Source organism: Diabrotica virgifera, chromosome 3 (genome assembly GCF_917563875.1).
Source record: "Diabrotica virgifera virgifera chromosome 3, PGI_DIABVI_V3a".
Lineage (NCBI taxonomy): Eukaryota > Metazoa > Arthropoda > Insecta > Coleoptera > Chrysomelidae > Diabrotica > Diabrotica virgifera.
The window spans coordinates 182,562,539-182,583,550 of record NC_065445.1 but is presented as its reverse complement, the minus strand read 5'-3'; the positions used below and the strand labels follow the sequence as shown (position 1 = coordinate 182,583,550).

The window sequence follows — 21,012 nt, the reverse complement described above, 5'->3', positions numbered from 1 at the left end:
TTCATTTTTGTAGAGTTGACTGCAATTTTTCGACAACAGCCCTTTTTTGCGGTGAGCAGCATAACAAGTCCAGTCTCATCTGAAATCAAAGTTTCTTGTAGTTTATACCTCTGGCTAGTGAATGAACAAAGGATTTTTTATTAGATGAGGTCATTTTTGTTTTATAAAAAAAACTACTTTAAAAATGAGAAAAATTGGGGTCAAAAATGTGTTTAAACTTATGTAAAATCTTCAAATTTCATTTTTTTTTAATTCCTTCGTTCATATTCTAGCCAGAGGTATAAACTACAAGAAACTTTTTGATTTCAGATGAGACTGGACTTAGTTATGCTGCCAACGCAAAAAAACTTAAACTCTACAAAAATGAATATTTTTGGCTGAAACTTTTTTTGAGACTACCTTAAGTACTATACTTTTACATGTTCCAATTATAAATAAAAATAAATTTTAGTTTTCGAGATATAATTTTTTTAAAAAGTCACTTTTTTTACCCACAAGACCTATGTAACCCCTTAAAAAGATGTTTGGAAGAATATGTTTGATGGCCAAGATGCATACATATATTTAGAAGGAAAGTTCCTGATTTCTGTAGTATAATACATAATATCGAAGAGGAAGTAGCCCTAAGCGCCGGACTCCACTTGCGATTTGTAGTTGTGAAGATTGAACACATTCTTTCAAATAGAAGTCAATCCATGATTATTTAGTCACAAATGGATTGACTTGTATTTGAAACAATGTGTTCAATCTTCCTGATTACAAATCGCAAGTGGAGTGCGGCGGTAATAACACCAAAATATTCCATATAGGTCCATAGAAGGTACACAGACATTGAAAAATTCCTGGAATATCCCCGAAAACATGTTCCCTGAACATCCCAGGAAAATCCTGTGTCAGCATTTTAAACATTACCTGAATGTCTTATTGGAACATTCCATGAATGTCCACGAATGTTCTCTGGACATTCAAAATATATTTTGTAGACATTCCCTGGATATACCAGAAATACAGTGATGAGCGCTCTAATAACCGGCAAAATAGCACAAAAGATGTATTAAGTAGTGAGATAAAAAGACATGAAACTAGTCGAGCTGGGAAATTTAGCGATATTAACTTATACATTTAGATTGTATTGATTGTGTACCACCTTCAGAGGTATCAGACGAGTTTGGAAACTACCACTGTCACAGTGACAGTTTTAGTTGACATACTCCTCTGATATGTGTAAAGGTGGGATCAATGTAACGTAAATTTAAAGGTTAATTTCGCTAAATTTCCCAGCTCGACTAGTTTCATTTCTTTTTATCTCACAACTAAATATGTTGCCCATATTTTGCCGGTTATTAGGGCACTCATCACTGTACATCCTTGCTGATGTGACAATACCTCCTATCTGTTTTTTCGTGAGTTTTGTATGAGAGATGGAAAAACATGTTTTAAGGTCACCTCCTGTGTTCATATGTAAGTTTTGACTTGTTTTGTAGTTCATAGATAGTTTAATTTACTACAAAACAAGTCAAAAAATATCATATGAAAACAGGAGGTGACCCTAAGACAAGTTTTTAGTCTCTCTTACAAAACTCATGAAAAAACAGATAGGATGTATTATTACATCACTGACGATATGTGGCCATACCAAATAATACATCCTTGATAAATATAAACATTTTTATTGAACAAAATCTTTTCATACATTTTTTTAATGCAATTTACTGATATTCCTAAATATTTCAAAAAAAATGTGTCACATTTGCTTTGTAAACCTTTCTTTTGCCTTTCGTAGCCACATATTCTGTTTCCTTCCTGGCTTTTTGTAGGCCACTTCTCTCAGCTGATTCTAAAAAAAATAAAATAAATGATAATTTTTCTATCCTTTACAATTAACAATCAGAAGAAATATTATTTACAGATAATGATATGCATAATAATAATAGGTTTGTTCTAGCATCAGTTTGAAACCATCAGCGAATAGTGGACCAGCGCGAGTAGAGGGGATCGCACTGGTGACTGTATTATGTTCTTTTACTGACCAACTGTTTGCTGATGGTTTTTGACTAGTTTGACTGTTTGCTAGAACAAACCTAATAATAATGAATATTTTGTATTTTGACAATGACATCTGATGTGGAAGTCAAAACATTAATAAAATTATTTTTTCAAGTTAACTTTCACATGCGCGTATTAAAATTGTACTTTTAATACTTATATCATAAATAACTATTAAAACTATCTTAAGAGGAAACAGTATCGATCAACAGGTAGCGAAAATGTGTTCCAAGATTGGGGCTGTAATTTTGAATATTTTTTCAAGATATTTGGCACACATATTCGTAATATAATAAAGAATGGCGGTACAGAGCCCAATTTGAAAAATATATTAATATGTGGAAATTACTCTGTAATTAAATACAATATAAAAAAACGAGCTTGTACCGCCATTAAGAAGAACAAAAAAATACACTTTTTTCAAATACAACTTTTTTATCCGATTTTGTGTTATTTTGGAACTACTAAAATTTTTTATTTCATTAGTAGTTCCAAAATTACACAAAATCTAGGCATCGGATAAAAAAGTTTATTTGAAGAAAGTGTATTTTTTTGTTCTTCTTAGTGGCGGTACAGGCTCGTTTTTTAAATATTGTATAATTACAGAGTAATTTCCACATATTAATATATTTTTCAAATTGGGCTCTGTACCGCCATTCTTTATTATTTTACGAATACGTGTGCCAAATGCCTCGAAAAAATATTCAAAATTACAGTGACAATCTTGGAACACGTTTTGGCTACCTGTTTATCGCTACTGTATTACCTTAAAACATTGTAATTTGCTAAACCAATATATTTTACTCTACTACTACTCTACTAGCTACCTCATTTTCCACTGTTTCTAAAGACTTGTTTACATGGGTAGAGTTTTGAGGAGAGTAGAGTAGTGGTAGTACTCTACCAAAAATGGCTTGATACCATTCACATGAGGAGAGTACAAGTATAGTACTGATGCTAGTATAGTGAAACCGATTTTTGTATTTTTAAACACTCTTGATTATAAGTGCACCTTAAATTCTTAATTTTTTGCTTAAGCTCGTTTACTCCAAAGTCCCCTTTGCCATTCTTTCGACGATTTCATCCTCCGCAGCTTGCTGCAAACTTTTATTTCTGTAGTATACACTACCTAAATTCCATAAACACTGGTATTCGCCGTATTATAGCTCTACAAGTTTTAAAGTTTCATCTTCGGTGAACTTCATTTTCACTATTTACACAAAACACAATTCCAGCCAGAATGACAGCGTCCCCATGTACTCTCCTACCTACTCTATTCTGCCATAATTGAGCGTGTTCCATGGGTAGAGTGTGCAGCCGAGTAGACATTTTGGCAGTAGTGGTGGTCATAGAGTAGTTACTTTGCCATAGGTTGCTAGTCACTCTACTTTAACTCCAACTATACACTCTACCAGCTATTCTACTGTGCTGAGCATTTTTACAGGTAGAGTTACTCTACTCTATCAAGTACTTGCATCATTACTCTACCCGTGTAAACAAAGTCTTAAATCTACTGAATGAAAATCTACTTAATCTTAATCTACTCTTAATGAAAAATGTCTAAAATCATTTACCCACCTAGTATTATTGTAGAATTTAAGACAGTCCAGTGCCTTATAAATAATTTCAATATGAATATTTTTCCCTTTAATTCTCCTTTGATACCACTCCATTTTAGATTTTGGGGAACTTATTTCATTGTGTTTATAGACCATATTTATTGAAGGAACCCAATCTGGAGATTGTTATTATCGATTAAGTCGGCTGGTTTTCCTATAAGATAAGATTAAAATGTTAACATCTTCAAAAATCGTTACTGTTGTAATTGTAACTTACCAGATATAAAATGATTACAGCAGACAGGACAGGAAAATTTTCATTTCGCTAGTAAAACCTGTACATTGTATTGCATTTAACCATTGTTGTCTCTCAGATACCTTATTTAGTTCAGTTTAAAAGTGAACTTTATCTTGACTTTATCACAATTACTTTGCATTTCACACTTCAAAACACAACACCAATGAAGCATATTATCTTTCTAAATTAATACTTCCAGAGAAAATGTTAAATTAATCTTTGTACAACACAAAATTACAAAGAAATACAACTAAAATTATCTAAAACTCATTAAGAACAGATAGAATAAGATTTATCTTTTACACCCAGTAGCCATATTGACATATGGATTTAATTTTGAAAACGATTATATTTAAATTTGGTAAATATAACCAAATACTATGGACCCTTCTATACGCTATTTAAGCCAGGCAACACGCCACCCGGTGGCGATTTCTCGAAACATCATCTGGGCCATTAGTGGTTTGTTTTGATTGTGTTTGCGTTTATAGCGTTTATACTGTTTATATTTAATATTTTAGTATTATTATAGTATTTTAGTATTTTTCATTATAGTATTTTAGTATTATAATAGTTTATAGTTTATTATTAATACATAGTTTATAGTTTTTGATCTCTTGCCAGTTTTAAGATAACCTTTGATATACAAAAACTTAAGTCATGAATCACTATTGTTGTGTTCCAAATTGTTTCTCGTGGGCGAAAAAAAACCCGGAAATTAGCTTCCATACGTTTCCTACTGTGGGAAAATCTAGGGTGATTGTGGAAACTAAGCTGGGAAACAAAGAATTAGTGGATCGGCGCCAAATTTGGATTAAAAATTTAAGAATTGGAAAAAAGGTTTCCCCTCACATGAGAGTCTGTTCTCTACACTTTACCGCCGAAGACTATTTTCGCGCAGGTATGTAATACATAATTCAATTTGTAGGTTAAGTTTTTTTGTATTTTGATTTCATATTAAGCACTTGTTTTTTTATTTCAGATCAAATAAAAAGGCGTGTTTTGAAGTTAAATGCCGTTCCCACTCAGAATCTTCCATTGGCATCTGAACATACACCTGGAACATCAGGAAGAGAAGAACGAGCCAAGAAAAAGCACCAGCAAGAAGAAGCTCCAAAACCTTCATGTTCTGGTGAATGTGAAGATGTTGGTGAAGATGAGATTAATAATTCAGATATTTCAGCAGCTGCCAAGGGTTTGTTACTCTTAATGAATGGAGGCCATACCCATACCTCTGATAAAGTGTCTCCTTCTTCCACCCGTGATGCAGAAATACAAGTGAACACACCAAAAGTTGAGACTGTCTGTGAACTTATAAAGACTGACGGTGAATTAAAACACTTTGCAGGTATAAACAATTTTCAAATATTCAATTGTATAGTAAATGTGTTTGAAAAATACCACAAAGACAAAAAAGTGCATAGGCTTAATTGTAGACAAAGAATAATGTTAGTTCTAGTGAAGCTGAAGACTAGTCTCCCCTATGTTACATTAGCTTTTTTATTTAGTATTTCCCCAGTGCTGTGTAAAACATACATTTGTGACACGATTCCAATTTTATCGGACATTTTAAAGCCACTTATATATTTTCCCCCGAAAGAGGAAATACTTCAAAATATGCCAATCTGCTTTTCCAATTTCCAAAATGTTAGAGTAGTACTAGACTGCACTGAAATATACATTCAGACACCAAAATGTTTATGCTGTAGGATACGCTTTTATTCACAGTACAAATCGCATATGACTCTAAAGTTTATGACAGGGGTCTCTCCTGCAGGATTGATAACTTTTGTCAGTAAACCTTATGGTGGAAGGGCATCTGATAAAGTAATTTTTGAAAATAGTAAGGTTATTAATTTATTAGAGCCTCATAGAGATGCAATAATGGTGGATAAAGGCTTTCGGATAGACAATATTTGTGATTTACACAATATTAAATTAATTCAACCGCCTTTCTTAAAAAATAAAGCACAACTGAGCAGTGAAGAAGCAATTATCAATGCCAAAATAGCTTCAGCAAGAGTCCATATTGAGAGGTCTAATCAGAGATTAAAAATTTTTAATATATTAAGTGGGAAGTTTCCCTGCAATTTAATACCACAAGCATATGATATTTTTATAATCATATGTGGAATAACAAATTTGTCATCACCTATTTTATCAGATTCAAGGTTTTTAAAATAATTTTATCAATTTTTATATTTTTTATTTTACCTGCTGGTTATAAAAAAATGTCTTACATTTAGAAATATAGTTTCTATCTTTGGCATCCATGAAATTATTCATGAATTACTTTTTATACTAGGTCTCATTTTTTACTCGCAGAAACTAGTATCGCAAAATTAAGCCGCTTGTCCATAGAAACCACAATACGCTAAACAAGGGTAAACAATACAGCATGTCTTTGATACCTTGTTGAAGTTAAACTTCTTTAGGCACGATTGGGAAAATGTTGAGAGTGAATTTTTATAAAAGCAACAGTATGAAGTACGCATATACTGACAGTATGAAGTTAGTTGCTAAATCTTTTGTTAGTTGCGAAGTCTTTTAAGTTATGTATGTATCGATGCAAAGTGTGAAAAAATATATTGGTGTTTTTAGTAAATATATTTATTATAATTTTTGTGTCTTTGTTGGGAATACGATAATTAGTATTAAAATATGATAAAAAGAAAATTTGTGTAGAAAACCTGATGTTTTTAGATTTTCTACGATTCATCAAGGGAAAAGTAATTGTGGAGAGACTACAGTTCATAAAAAATGACATATTAACGTTATTTTTTTATTTTTGGTAGAGAGACATACTTTATTGATACAATGTACCAAAAGGCCATCGACTGAAGTCTTTCAGCCAATTTACACAATTAATATACATTATTATAATATTAATACAATACAATAATTAAAAAAAAAAATTTGTATGTGGCAGTAATCACAATATCACTGACAATTAGTTACAATACAGATGATGATTTGAATAGAGTTGTTTATTGTCTTGATGTGTAGCAGATTTCTTCAAAGAGTTCTTCCTGGATATCTACGGGCACTGTCCTCTGGTATCTTCACAATGTGGGGCTCAATCAAATTTTTGTTATTGTCATTAATAAAGAGATATTTAAACAGCTTATCGAGTCTCTCATTAATAGGTTCAATTCCAGTTTTCTCGTACAGCATTCTGTTGGATGGATTATGAAGTGGATTATCAGGATGACGCATTCTAGTAATTTGTCGAAGGCTAGTTGTTTCAGCCACTTTTATATTATTTTTGGCAGGACTTTTAGAATTATAGAAAATTGTAGAACCATACTCCAGCATGGGCCTGCAAATCATTTTATAAATATTGGCTGCTGTTTCAATCGTAATTCCCTCGCATTCTTGTATGTTAAACTTCTGAAGTGTTTTGCTCTATTTCTATTCCCAAATACTTAACAGTTTGGGAGGGTTTAATAATATTGTCGCATATGTTTATAGTTGGTGAGTGATCTTGGATTCTATGGTTAAATATTATTAGTTTTGTTTTAGAAGGATTTATTGTTAATCTCCATTTATTCATCCTAGATATTGTGTCATCCACCTGCCTCTGCAATAAGTCCATTGTCTTTATTAATTTTTTTCTATATGATATCACTGCAGTGTCATCAGCAAATTGTAGCAAATTAGTGTTGGTTAGTCTATTGTCGCATATGTCACTGCAATAGAGGGGAGAGTGTTGAACCTTGTGGAACTCCTTGTTGCACTGAAAATGAATGGGAATATGTTTCATTGATCTTAACTATACACCTGCATCTTCTAAGAAATTCATCAATAATCCATATTAGAGAAGGGGAGCATTTCATTTTGTGAAGCTTATATAACAATCCTCTATGCCAAACAGAGTCAAAAGCCTTCTTGATGTCCAAGAAAACTCCAGTAATTTTTGGTATTAATATTAGTTTGATATTTAAATAAAATACAATTAATCTGTTTAAAATATATTTATTTCGTTGAAATGATAATAATAGAAGTATAATTTCTTAGGTGCATACAAAGTACACACTCTTTTTTTTTCTATGACTTTTGACGTTTATTATTTTCAGTGATAGTGACACTAGCACATTAGTTGTGTTAAATGGATTAAATTAGTTAAATATAAAAATGTACAATATAATTTTATAAAATACGTCCAACGATAATAGCCATTTTCTAATTATTACATTGACAGTATGTATCTATGATATTTCACATAAACATAATATGTTTCACTTACCCCCGGTCTTTCCACCTCCGAACAACTATTTATTAGGAAGTTTATCCGGCAGATTACATGTAAATCTGTCAAATAAACCTCCGAATAACTTTTATTTGGAGGTGAAAAGACCGGGCCTTAATGTTTTGATTTAAATTGTTTGAAAATGAATCATGACGTTTGGGCAAAGATAAAATGGAACAACTATATCCTTTGACACTGAAAATTTTATAATTTTATGGACAAAGCTTACAAAGAGTTAGAGAAAAAACAATAGCAAATACAATTTACTGAAATTACATAAATCGTCAATATTATATACAAAATAAAAGATAATGTAATAAACCAAAACCAATCTATTGCTAAATTTAAATTATTGAAAGTTGCATAATACAACCTTATGAACTAATAGTTTATGTTGCTGCATATGACACCCAAATATAGATAAAAATACTTCAGTTACTTGTATATAAGGGATTTTTCACCACCCTTATGAAGAGGGGTAATAATGGCTATCTAAAATAGTCAATAATTATAAAGAATTATTATTTTTGTATAACTGTATTAAAAATAAATATTTTACTAACTATGGTATTTTTATTCAAAGCCATCATACAGTCAATAGCAACACATGGTATGGAAACATGGACCATAAAAGAAAATATGTTAATTCTTTTAAGTGAAAGATATTAAGGCTATCTAAAATAGTCAATAATTATAAAGAATTATTATTTTTGTATAATAAATATTTTACTAACTATGGTATTTGTATTCAAAGCCATCATACAGTCAATAGCAACATATGGTATGGAAACATGGATCATGAAAGAAAATACATTAATTCTTTTAAGTGAAAGATATTAAGGCTATCTAAAATAGTCAATAATTATAAAGAATTATTATTTTTGTATAACTATATTAAAAATAAATATTTTACTAACTATGGTATTTTTATTCAAAGCCATCATACAGCCAATAGCAACATATGGTATGGAAACATGGATCATGATAGAAAAAACGTTAATTCTTTTAAGAGAAAGATATTAAGGACAATATAGGGACCTATTTGTGACAATGGTATATGGAGAATAAGGTTCAACCATGAGTTGTACTAACATTATAAAGAATCCTCTATAACAAATTACATATGTAAAAATACAAAGACTTTTCTTGGCATGTCACTTTATAAGACCAGGTACAGTCAGAAAAATGAAAAAATACCCATGAACGAACATATAAAACACGCTGTATTTTCCTGTCACTGTGTCACAAAGTACATGTAATAATAATTATTACATATACTTGCACTGGCCAATCTTTTGTGTGACACAGTGACAGGAAAATACAGCGTGTTTTATATGTTCGTTCATGGGTATTCTTTCATTTTTCCTACTGTAAGTAGAAAGCTTAGCGGAGCCATGGTGGGACAATGGACAGTAGGAAGAGGTAAATAGACGAAGTGAGAAACGATGCTAAAGAGATATTGAGTGTGGACAACAAACTGGATGAGAGCAGTCAGGACTTTGAGGCAGATGTGGGGGGAGGCCACGGCCGGCCCAACTTGGGCTGTAGCGCCATAGGAGAGAGAGAGAGGGGTATTTTTATTGACTAGTGAACTGAGTAACTTAATTGTTGACAATATTTTCTTTCTCTGAGTTTTTGACAGATTCTTCTTCTGTATTTTTTTGCTTCTCACACAGTACATGAATCATTTTATTAAAATATTTCTCTTTTACAACCCTGAGCATGTTCACAGTATACTTATAATCAAATTCAACATTAATAACACATAATGATCTGTCGTAGCTGCAAAATATGACAAAGGCTGTTTTATTTAAGTTGAGTAAAGCCATGCCACACTGAATTTGACCATAATATTCGTGTTTTGTCTTTAACTTATATTCGGTGCCTTCCTTATAAATATATTTTATATTTTTAAGGACATCTAAAATGCTTGCAGTTTTTCCTAAAAAGAACTTGGGTTAGTAAATAATTAATATTAATAGTAAATAAGTAACTAACCTTCATATAAGCATTTGATTTCTAACAGAACAGCAGGTTTTCCATTTTCAAAAATTATTCCGTCAGGTGAATAACCCAACCATTCATTTGAATGAGAGACAACCATGCCACAGTCAATAATGTTGGCCCCAGTAAGCTCAATAAAAGCCTCTCTGGCACAACCTTCAGTTTCTATTCCATACCGTACAAATTTATTACTAAATTTCTTGGGAAAAAAATATTTTATCGCTTTGGTATCCCAATCGTTTTTGGAGTATGTGAATATTTCATAAACACGACTACCAGTAATTCTATATTTTCTGAAGTCGTTCCACTGTTCAGATCTTTGAGACATATTTATTGATATTTCACTAACATTTTGGTTTATAAATGTGGATAAAAATGTGTCACAGCATTTCTTCTGGGACCCAACTTTGGCAGAAAATAGTTCCATCATTGCAGGGGATTGGCAGGCATTATTTAGAATTTCTGAAAATTCACTGTTTATACTATGTACAATCGGATTCTCCTCCACAGCATAGGTTTCAGTAGTAGAGTAATCTCTTCTCCCTTGCCTGTAACCAAATATTAATAATTATAGTAAAATTGTAAATATGCAGCATTATAAGTACCAAAATTTGATAAAAACAATGATTAATGACTATATGGTCAATATATTTAAATGGGTCTACTGAATAACGTTGTCAGTGCCACATTTTTTGTTTTTGAGAAGTGGAAGTAAAAGTTTTAAAATTGTGATAATGGTGAGTTTATACATTTTAAGGATGAGTAATACAGTTTGTAATTTGTATTTACAAACTTTATTACTAACTCTTAAAATGTCATTGTTATAATTTTAAAACTTCTTTACAGATTTACAGTCTTGTGTTTTAGTTCATATATCGAGGGGTTCGTGCAAAAACCCAATAACTAAAAATAACATTGTTTCGATATAATCGCGATTAAAGATTTTAGGAAGGTTGAAGAAGATTTCAAATCGTCATAGAAAGTTTAATGACGATTTGAAATCTTCTTCAAACTTCCTAAAATCTTTAATCACGATTATCTCGAAACAATGTTATTTTTAGTTATCGGGTTTTCGCACGAACCCGTCGATATTGTAATCATTTGTATATTTTACTGTTAGCTTATACAAACTGAAACAATAAATTTTCCTCATAAACTATGTAAGAGACTTACCTATGTTGTGCAAATGAAGAATTTGGAAGCTGCTTACGATAAATGTTTAATACATCTGCATTATCCACAGATGTTCTCTCTCTTGTGCACTTCTGTTCATAACATGGCATTTCCTCAACTGAAACAGGTTTGTATTTAGCTTTTGTGTTTTTCTTTTCATTTGACCAAACACATTTAATATCTGTTTGGGAAATTTCCTCCAGACTTTCAATATCTTCTCTAAAATCATGGAAAGCAAATTAAAACACTTTTACTTTACATATTTGATTTACACATTTGACCTACCTTACACATTTAACTAAAAATGCTGAAATGTGTTTGCATCGTCCACTATTGCCAGCTTTACAGGAACAATGCATTGCATTTATCTTTAAAACATTGCCCTTAATGGTCATTAATTCACCCTTGATCTCATGGGGATTTTGGTTAATAGCACTGGATTGGATACATAGACCATAAATAAATATTTTGTTCAAATGCTGGACAGTTTTCCCAGCTAATATTAAATGCCCCGCATCTAAAACATTCTCACCTTCAACTACACATTTAGAGTGCGCAGAACATTGCAAATAGGCCATATATTCGGCCAGGGCCGCGCCAAGGCTTTCAAGCGCCCCGGGGCAAGATATTTTAGGCGCCCCTTTCCTCCTCCATTTGTAAGTAGTTTTTTGTAGCTTAAAGAATCGTTATACAGTATACCTACAAACTATTTTTTATGTGTTAGGAAAGTATTATCATCAACATCATAATCTAACCGTTATCGTCCACTGCTGAACATAGGCCTCCTCTAAGTTTCTCCATGTCTCCCTATCTTGAGCTACCAGCTATCCAGTTCCCGGCCGTTCTCTTTACATCGTCACTCCAGCGCGTTGGTGGTCGATCTCTGCTTCGTTTATCCGATTGTCCGCCCGCGATCGCTATTCCAATAATCTTCTAGTCTAGCTGTTGTTCGGTGTTCTTGCCACATGACCTGCACATCTCCATTACTTTTTTGCTACATGTTCTACTATGTCTTTGATTTTTGTTGTTTGCCTAATATTATTTGGTATTCTGTCTCCTTGTGATACCTCAGGGTAACCCTTATTTTCTGCTCTTAGATTTTCAGCAGCAGGAAAGTATATAATAGGTATACTGATAAGTTATTATGAATACTATAAATATTTACAAAAAACAACGATTACCATTATCAGAGAACAAATAAATATGTAATTATTATTATAGTCCATTATGCTCACGGTTTTTGCTCCATATTTTAAAGAACCGCTTGGATTGACATGAAATTTGGCATACGCCAAATAATTGAAAGTTAATATACTTAAAATTCATATTTTATTATAAGTTAATTATTATATATCAATATTATATGTACCTACTATTTTAAATATTTTCTTTGATTTATATGAGTTTAAATCCGCTAAAGAAAATATTCCTCTAAAAAAGTCGATTACAAAATTCTTTTATGACATAGAAATTGAAACAACAAAATAGTTTATATTTTAATTTGGGTCCTATAAATAATAAAAACGTTTTATTATAAAAAGTTCTGTTTTATAATAGAAGTGTAATTATTTCAAGTTATTTGCGAGTGAATGTTCATTTTTTAACATAAAAACCACGGTTTTAGACGTTTTTTCGCAAATAACACAAAAAGTGTGTATTTTATTGAAAAAAATGTTCTTAGCAAAAATATAGCTTATAAAGAAATTTAATAAAACTTGTGTACGCATGAAGTCGGTTTTTAGTCGGTAGATCTAGTAGAGGAAGAGTTGTAGCTCGAGAAAAGTGGGTTCTTATTCGTCAAATTCCAAATCGAACATTTCAACGTGAAATAACCAAAAAATGAAGCACTTTTCGAGCAAAACTCGTTATGACTTATTTAAAGTATTTAGAAAAAGCTTTATTTTTGATTTTTTTTTAGTTTCTAGCAGCAAAAGTAAGCCAGTAACGCTGAAAATAAAGTTGGTCCCTTATTTTCTCGTAAAAAATATCGTAAAATATCCGCTTAATTAGCACCCCAAATGAAATTAATCGTTACAACTTTACAATTTACTTCACTTATGTATAATTATATGATCTGCAAGTTTTACCATTTCAAAGTGCTTATTTTTGGAGGAAATGTCTTTGTTTCGAAATTTTTCTTAAGAATATATTTTCGATAAAATACTTACTTTTTGAGTTATTTGCGAAAAACCGTCTAAAAACGTGTTTTTTTTTGTCGAAAAATGAATATATTCACTCGCAAATAACTAGAAAAGTAGATATTGACTTAAGTAATATAAAAACTTTATAGAACAACTTAACTTTATAGTTGCTTACAATTCGTCAGTTTATCTACTTCCGGACTTATTTTGAAAGTATATTTTTCACCCCCGTGAAGGGGTGGTACTCCCCTAGGGCAAAAGCACACGTCGACACAATAGCATTTTCTTCTTTGACATATTAGCTATGTGTATGCCAAATCTCATGTTAATCCAAGCTGTTCTGTAAAATCAGAGGTATTGCAATATTTTACCGTGAGTGAATGAAGTAATAGTTCAGTTTAATGAGAGAAATATCGTTTTAGGGGATCAAAGTAATAATAACTGCTATTTTTATATCTACTGATGATTGGTAAATTTTCAATTTTATAAGATAATAAAATATTACTAATATTTTTGGTAATTTCGGTATTGTCAATTTTTTTTTTTTGGCACCTGCCCGCGCCTTTTTTGTTCGGCGCCGGGGGGCACCGCCCCTCTTCGCCCTTATGGACGGCGCGGCCCTGTATTCGGCGATTTTAAGTTTCATCATGAAATGAGCTCAAAAACGCAAAAAAATCCAAGAAAAACAGTTGAAAAATCACAAACCGCAGAAAATACGTATAAAAACAAAAGCTATATTTGTGAGGTTATGATTTGATTGCCCATGAAGTAGTTCCAATATTTGTCGCATTGGCGCAACAGTCTAAACTTTATTCGCCTATAGTATTTGATATAACTCCGCACGACCACGCAACTCGAAACACAAGTACGCAAACACGGTTGCGTGAAGCGTGGCTCGCAATCGTGAAATTTACGAGACTTGCTCGACCTGTAGATTCTTGTTGCAAAAACGACACCAGTCTAGTAAAAATATTAGGAACAAAACTACAATATAACTCTGAATTTTGATGTCATCCATCTTTCGACTAATAGTTAGTTTTCTTTGCTCTTCTGTAAAATTAGGAATATGTGACTCGTGTTGTTTTTGAAATGACCGATCCAATTAATAAATCGATGGTACATTATGTTGATATTAATTATTGGTAATTTTTTACGAATATTTTTAACAATTACTTTATACTATTCTACAATTAACTTATTAAAAAAATAATATTGGCTTTTATATTTTTAAAAATCTATAGGTACCTACACAGTTTTTCTTATTTGTTATATATTTCTTTGCATAGATTTACTTTAGAGATGTAATAATATCTAATAAACGCAATATTGATTAAATAAAAAATAAAAAAAGTAAAGATTGGTATGGGATTCGAACCAGGATTATCCACGTCCGAAGACAAACGACCAGTTCTCGTCGCCATCCGCTCGAACTGTCAAACCATCTAAAATACTCGACGACAGAGTAGGATAGTGACGTCGTCGATACTCCCCTTGAATTAGAAAGAGACTACCGACCAAATAGGCTCATTTATCTCTGTCGCAACCGTCACCCATTTTAAGATCGTAAGGCGTAATCTAGAGTATTATATATCTATGATTTAAACATTTTTGCGTATCTCTGATGCTAATCTTTCTATTATGAAGAAAATGCCATTTTTTCCCAACTACAAAAACTCGTTATTTGCTTCTAACTCCATTTTTTTTAACTAAACATTATAAGCCGGCCAAACTTCTAGAACCTATTAATAATATAAAAATAAAGAAGAGCAAATAAGGTTAATTACTAATTTTAATTACGGTGGTGACTAGGAGGTTGCTTCGGATCACTTTTTCGCTGAAAAAAGTAGGGACTAACATTCTTTTCAATATACGTCACTTAATTTTTGGGCTAAAGACTTTGTTTTATTTCTGGAGATAGATATTTTAAAATGCTTTAAATTAGTTTGAACAAGTTATCCTCGAAAAATGCATAGTTTTCCCGTCCTTTGACTTTGAAAATACATATTTATCATTTGACGAAGAAGAGCTAACATTTAATAATCTATAGCTCGATTACTATTGGTCTTAAAAAAAAACTAAAAGAAACGGTTTTGTTTATTGTTTCAAAAGGTACATTTTTGTTAAGTAAAGTTGTTTTGATAAAACGAAAACTTTTGGAGTTATTAGCCGAAAACTTATTAACAACATTGATTTTTTCGATATAAAACTAAGACTTTCGATAGCGAATAAATCGAAAACAATTAATTTTATCAAAAAAATGTATAGAACGTTTTTTGCTTAGAATGAATGTTTTTACTAACTTTTGCGGTCAAAATATAATAAAAAATTTCCACCCCGAGATGGGGTGACAACCACCCCCATGGTAAAAGCGCCTTTCAGCATCATATAGATTTTGATCCTTGGACTATCCACTACTTATTCTCAAATTTTCAAGCAAATCGATCCATTCTGTAAAAATTGCGAGGTTTTGTCCTATTGCGAAAAGAGATTTTAGTTTTGATGAAGTAGTGTTTTTGCTTAATAGACTAAGAGCCGCTATAGGTGAAATTTCTTAATCATTTTAGGCACGATGGGACCCTATAACTTAAATAGTAGAACCTAAAAGAAAAGGTTTGAACACTGTGCCGTCACTTTTCAGTGGCACATGCGTCGACAGTGGCGCATCAAACTTTCCACTTATGGACGGGATAAATAAATTAAAAGTTACCCTCCCTTACTAACAGAATTCAATTTTTTTATTTTTTTAAGTTCTATGTGATTAACACATAAGATTCAGCGTAATTTTAACCCACCACCCCCTTCCCCCTGCCCCCACCAGCAAAAACTTCATTTTTCGTTTTTATTTTTTTTTGCTGAGATGCAATCAATTTTAAAATTTCAAAAAATTCACACGCATAGCTGAGGCTTTTATAAAACATGTCTATTTTTTATAGACCCGTAGGTAGAGTGTACATAACCTCAAAAAAATAAAAAAAAAATTCAAAAAAGCGTATAACTTTTTTTGAGGAATAGCTGCAGGTCTATTTTTTTCTTAATCTTATGTATTTTATCAAACACTATATTTTTAATTTTTTTTAGATTTTTCTATAACGCCGGTCACCTACAAAAATCCAAAAAACTGTTTTTTAAGGGGGTTTTGGGGGGTTTTCCCTAGTTTATAGACTTCATAATATATCAAATCAATTTCGATTATATAGGTTATATGTAACTTAAAGTAACTGAGTTCTTTAGAATATTTAAAAATGGGAGAAACGCGTTCAAAACCCCCTTAAAAAACAGTTTTTTGGATTTCTGAAGGTGACCGGCGTTACATAAAAATCTAAAAAAAAATAAAAATATAGTGTTTGATAAAATACATAAGATTAAGAAAAAATTAGATCTGCAGCTATCCCCAAAAAAAAGTTATATACTTTTTTCCAAAAAAATATTTGTTTAAATTTTTTGAGGTTATGTACACTCAACCTACAGGTCTATAAAAAATAGACGTGTTTTATAAAAGCCTTAACTATGCGTGTGAATTTTTTGAAATTTTAAAATTGATTGCATCCCACCAAAAAAAATAAAATCGAAAAATAAAGTTTTTGATGGTGGGGGCAGGGGAAAGGGGGTGGTGGGTTAAAATTACGCTGAATCTTATGTGTTAATCACATAGAACTTAAAAAAATAAAAAAAAATTGAATTCTGTTAGTAAGGGAGGGTAACTTTTAATTTATTTATCCCGTCCATAAGTGGAAAGTTTGATGCGCCACTGTCGACGCATGTGCCACTGAAAAGTGACGGCACAGTGTTCAAACCTTTTCTTTTAGGTTCTACTATTTAAGTTATAGGGTCCCATCGTGCCTAAAATGATTAAGAAATTTCACCTATAGCGGCTCTTAGTCTATAATAGATAATATATTGTACATTAGTTTTTAATAAATAGGGTTATAGGGTTTTTCAACGCTTCTCATTTGTTTCGAGCTTCCGTCATAATCTGTCGCATAATCCGTGTATATTAATACACTAAGCAGTAAAATTAATGCACCACCTGTAAAATGGGACATTTTTGATGTCTCGAATTTCCTAAACCTCTTGTCCGATTTGTTATTTAATATGTTATAGCCTTATTCTTTAACAATATCTCCGTAATAATATTGTTGCTAGATGGGTAAGATGTCATTGTATACCGGGTGTACCAATAATACTGTGTTTTTTTTCTAAAAGTATTGAGTATTTCTTACCACTCTTAACACTGTTAAAAATATATATACAGAGTGTTTCATTAAGAATGTCCAATGTCTGAGTTGTAGATTCTAGACCTCGAAATATTAAGATTTAAACAAAATCACTTAAATAAAATATGGCTCCTTACATAGTTACAAAGTGTGTTATTTAAAAATTTAAAAACTATGCTCAGTATTTTAAAACTATTCTATGTATCCTTCTCATACTTGACAGACAGTGTAGGTACTATACACCCTATTAAATTATGTTAAATATCCGTTTCTAGTTAGTCCCAGAGGCGTACGAGATAGGGGACAGTGAGGGGTTGACTCTTTCCAATTCCTACTCCACTGGCGGAATTTCCATTTTAGCGCAATTTTTCGTTCTCCAATACTCGCCATGTAAATAACATACTCCTCACACCTAACGATAAAACTATTCGTTTTCGAGATATTTGTACTTAAACAAGTAACGGCACAGATATTAAAATATCTCGAGAAAACTTGATTTTATCATTAATAATGAATAATATACTCTTCAGTTTTAACGATAAAATCATTGGTAATAGAGATACTTGAAGTTTAAAATTAAGCGGCACAATACATTAATTAAATATCTGTGCCGTTACATGTTTAACTTCAAATATCTCGAAAACTGATGACTTTATCGTTGCGAATGAAGTGTATGTTATTTACATAGATAGTATTGTAGAATCGAAAAATTGTGCTAAAATGGCATTTCCGCCAGTAGCGTAGAATTTGGGAAGGCTCAACCATTCACTGTCCCCTGTCGTACGCCTCTGGTAATAGGCAGAAACGATTGTTTAACATAATTTTATAGGGTGTACAGTACCCACACTTTTTGCCAAGTATGAAAAGGATACGTCAAATAGTTTTAAACCAATGAGCAAAAATATTTTTTAAATTTTTAAATAAAACACCCTGTAACTCTGTAACGAGCCACATTTTATTTAAGTGATTTGGGTTAAATCCTAATATTTTGAGGTCTAGCATCTACAAATCAAATTGGACATTCTTAATGAAACACCCTGTATAACGATATTTTTTAAGTAATTCACCCTCTAATGAAAGGATGAAAACTAAAAAAAAAACGACCCCTGTTATAATATACTCGTTATACGGTATAATACCTCAAATATTCCAAGTTTTCAGCCGGATCACTTTTACAGTTTAAACAAATTTAGTTTCGATCACGTTGTGGCCAATTTTGAACACTGTGTGTCGCCTCCGCTCTTTTAATTACTCTTTCAAGCTGTCGGTTCCAGGTAAGTTCTGGGTCCAGTATAACCCCTAGATACTTTACCTCTTTAGACAGCTCCAATTGTTCACCATTAAGGATCAGAGGCCTTAAGTCCTCCAGCTTCCTTCTTCTGGTGAACGCAATTGTGACTGTTTTGGAAGGACTGACTCTCAGCCCTTCTTCCTCAGTCCATTTGGTGGCAATATTAAGGGCCTGCTGCATGCGTTCCCTTACTATGTTTTGGAATTTTCCCTGAACAAGGACTACCAAGTCGTCTGCATAGCCCAGGGTTTCATGGCCGTTCAATTCCAGGGACTCAAGCAAATCGTCCATGACAAGGTTCCATATTAGCGGGGACAGAACACCTCCCTGCGGACACCCTCGTCGGACCTGGGCGATAATGCTCTCCCCTAGAATGGACGTATATACGAGTCTCTGTTGTAGCATGTGGTCTATCCACTTGCAACAAATTTCATCGATCACATCTTTAATCTATCCTTAAATAAGGGTGAATTTCCAGAATGTTGGAAAAATAGTTTTTTAACACCCATTTATAAAGCGGGAGATAATTCATTGGTGAATAATTACAGGCCCATTAGTATAATTAGTGTAATACCAAAGATAATTGAATGTTTTGTATGTGACTATCTTAAAGCTTCACTTGAAAAACAACTAGTAGACCAACAATTTGGATTTCGGAATAGCAGATCAACCGAATGTAACACACTAGTATTTGTGGAGTTCCTGAGGAAGGCATTGGAGAGGGGTTGTAGGGTACATGCACTATACACCGATTTCTCCAAGGCCTTTGATCGGGTCAACCATAAAATTTTAATATTTAAACTTAAACAAATGGGTGTTAATGGTCCACTTCTTGAGTGGCTGAGAACATACTTGATTGACCGAGTTCAGATGGTGCGTATCAGGGATTTTGTTTCCAGTGAGATTAAGGTTCATTCAGGAGTACCTCAGGGTTCACATTTGGGGCCCCTGTTATTTAACATATTCATCAATGATATACACCACTGCTTCCGACACAGTTCACCTCTGCTTTTTGCAGATGATCTAAAGTTCTATACAATTATCAATAATACAGAAGATTGTATTAATCTTCAACATGATCTTGATCGGTTGAGTGAGTGGTGTATGTTGAATGCCATGGCCCTGAATGAATCTAAGTGTCATGCTATTTCTTTTGGACGATCGAGAGACCCAATACAATATAATTATAATATACAGAATATTCCTGTTGACTGGGTTACTGAAATTCGTGATTTGGGAATTGATTTAGACTGTAAACTTTTATTTGAATCACATTATACGTCAAAAATTTCCAAATCTTTACAAATGCTTGGTTTTATAAAAAGATGCACTAGAGACTTCCAGAATATTGAAGCAATTAAATTACTATATTGTTCTTTAGTTAGACCTCATCTAGAGTATTGTTCTTGTGTTTGGTCTCCATCTTACAATATTTACATAACAAAAATCGAGACAGTCCAACACAAGTTCTTAAGGTACATAGCATATAAACTGGGTATACCTTTTGAGTTAAATCAGTTAAATTATTATCAAATTGAAACCCGATTGGGTATTCTCTCATTCCGTGACCGACGAGTAATTAAGGATGCAGGGATGCTCTATGGCATAATTAATTCAACAGTTTTGTGTCCTCAGCTACTTGAGCAGGTTGGTCTCCATGTACCTCTCCGTAGAACTCGATTAAATCAAACATTCTATGTTCCTATCCATAGAACCAACTATGCATATAACAACTTTTTATCTCGAGCACTAAGATGGGCAAATATTCACCCTGATCTAGATTTCTTTGCACCAAAGTCTGAATTCATCTCTGGCCTCAGACGTATGTTGGTTTGAGTAGTTGTTGGATAGATAGTCATTATTGTGATAAATAAATCTGATTTATGTGATTAAGTTTGTGATATTTATATTTTATTGTAGTATTGTTTTATTATTACTATTTTATTGTATTTTAATTATTATTGACACATGTATTATGTATATTGGACTTATAAACTTGTAATCTTATTGGGCAGTAGCCGGTTGAAAATAAATAAA

At 32.2% G+C, this 21,012-nt stretch overlaps 2 protein-coding genes across 5 annotated transcripts in view; both read right to left on the bottom strand.

Annotated features, from left to right (window-relative positions):
- Window positions 1–21,012, bottom strand: part of LOC126881440 (zinc finger protein 664-like) — a 53,885-nt gene that overhangs the window by 24,003 nt on the left and 8,870 nt on the right. The gene's annotated exons all lie outside the window — the stretch shown is intronic.
- On the bottom strand, window positions 7,863–15,656 carry LOC126881439 (uncharacterized). Its single transcript, XM_050645723.1, has 4 exons — window positions 11,615–15,656; window positions 11,330–11,548; window positions 10,151–10,704; window positions 7,863–10,094 (listed from the first exon to the last, which is right to left on the bottom strand). The coding sequence occupies exons 1-4, from the start codon at window positions 11,905–11,907 to the stop codon at window positions 9,754–9,756; spliced, it is 1,407 nt and encodes a 468-aa protein (XP_050501680.1). The 5' UTR covers window positions 11,908–15,656; the 3' UTR covers window positions 7,863–9,753.

Coding starts and splice junctions, on each gene's coding strand:
- LOC126881439 (XM_050645723.1), bottom strand. CDS start 11,907: ATGGCCTATTTGCAATGTTCTGCGCACTCTAAATGTGTAGTTGAAGGT. Junction 10,705..11,329: donor TCTTCATTTGCACAACATAG/GTAAGTCTCTTA, acceptor ATTTGGTTACAG/GCAAGGGAGAAGAGATTACT. Junction 10,095..10,150: donor AATCAAATGCTTATATGAAG/GTTAGTTACTTA, acceptor AGTTCTTTTTAG/GAAAAACTGCAAGCATTTTA.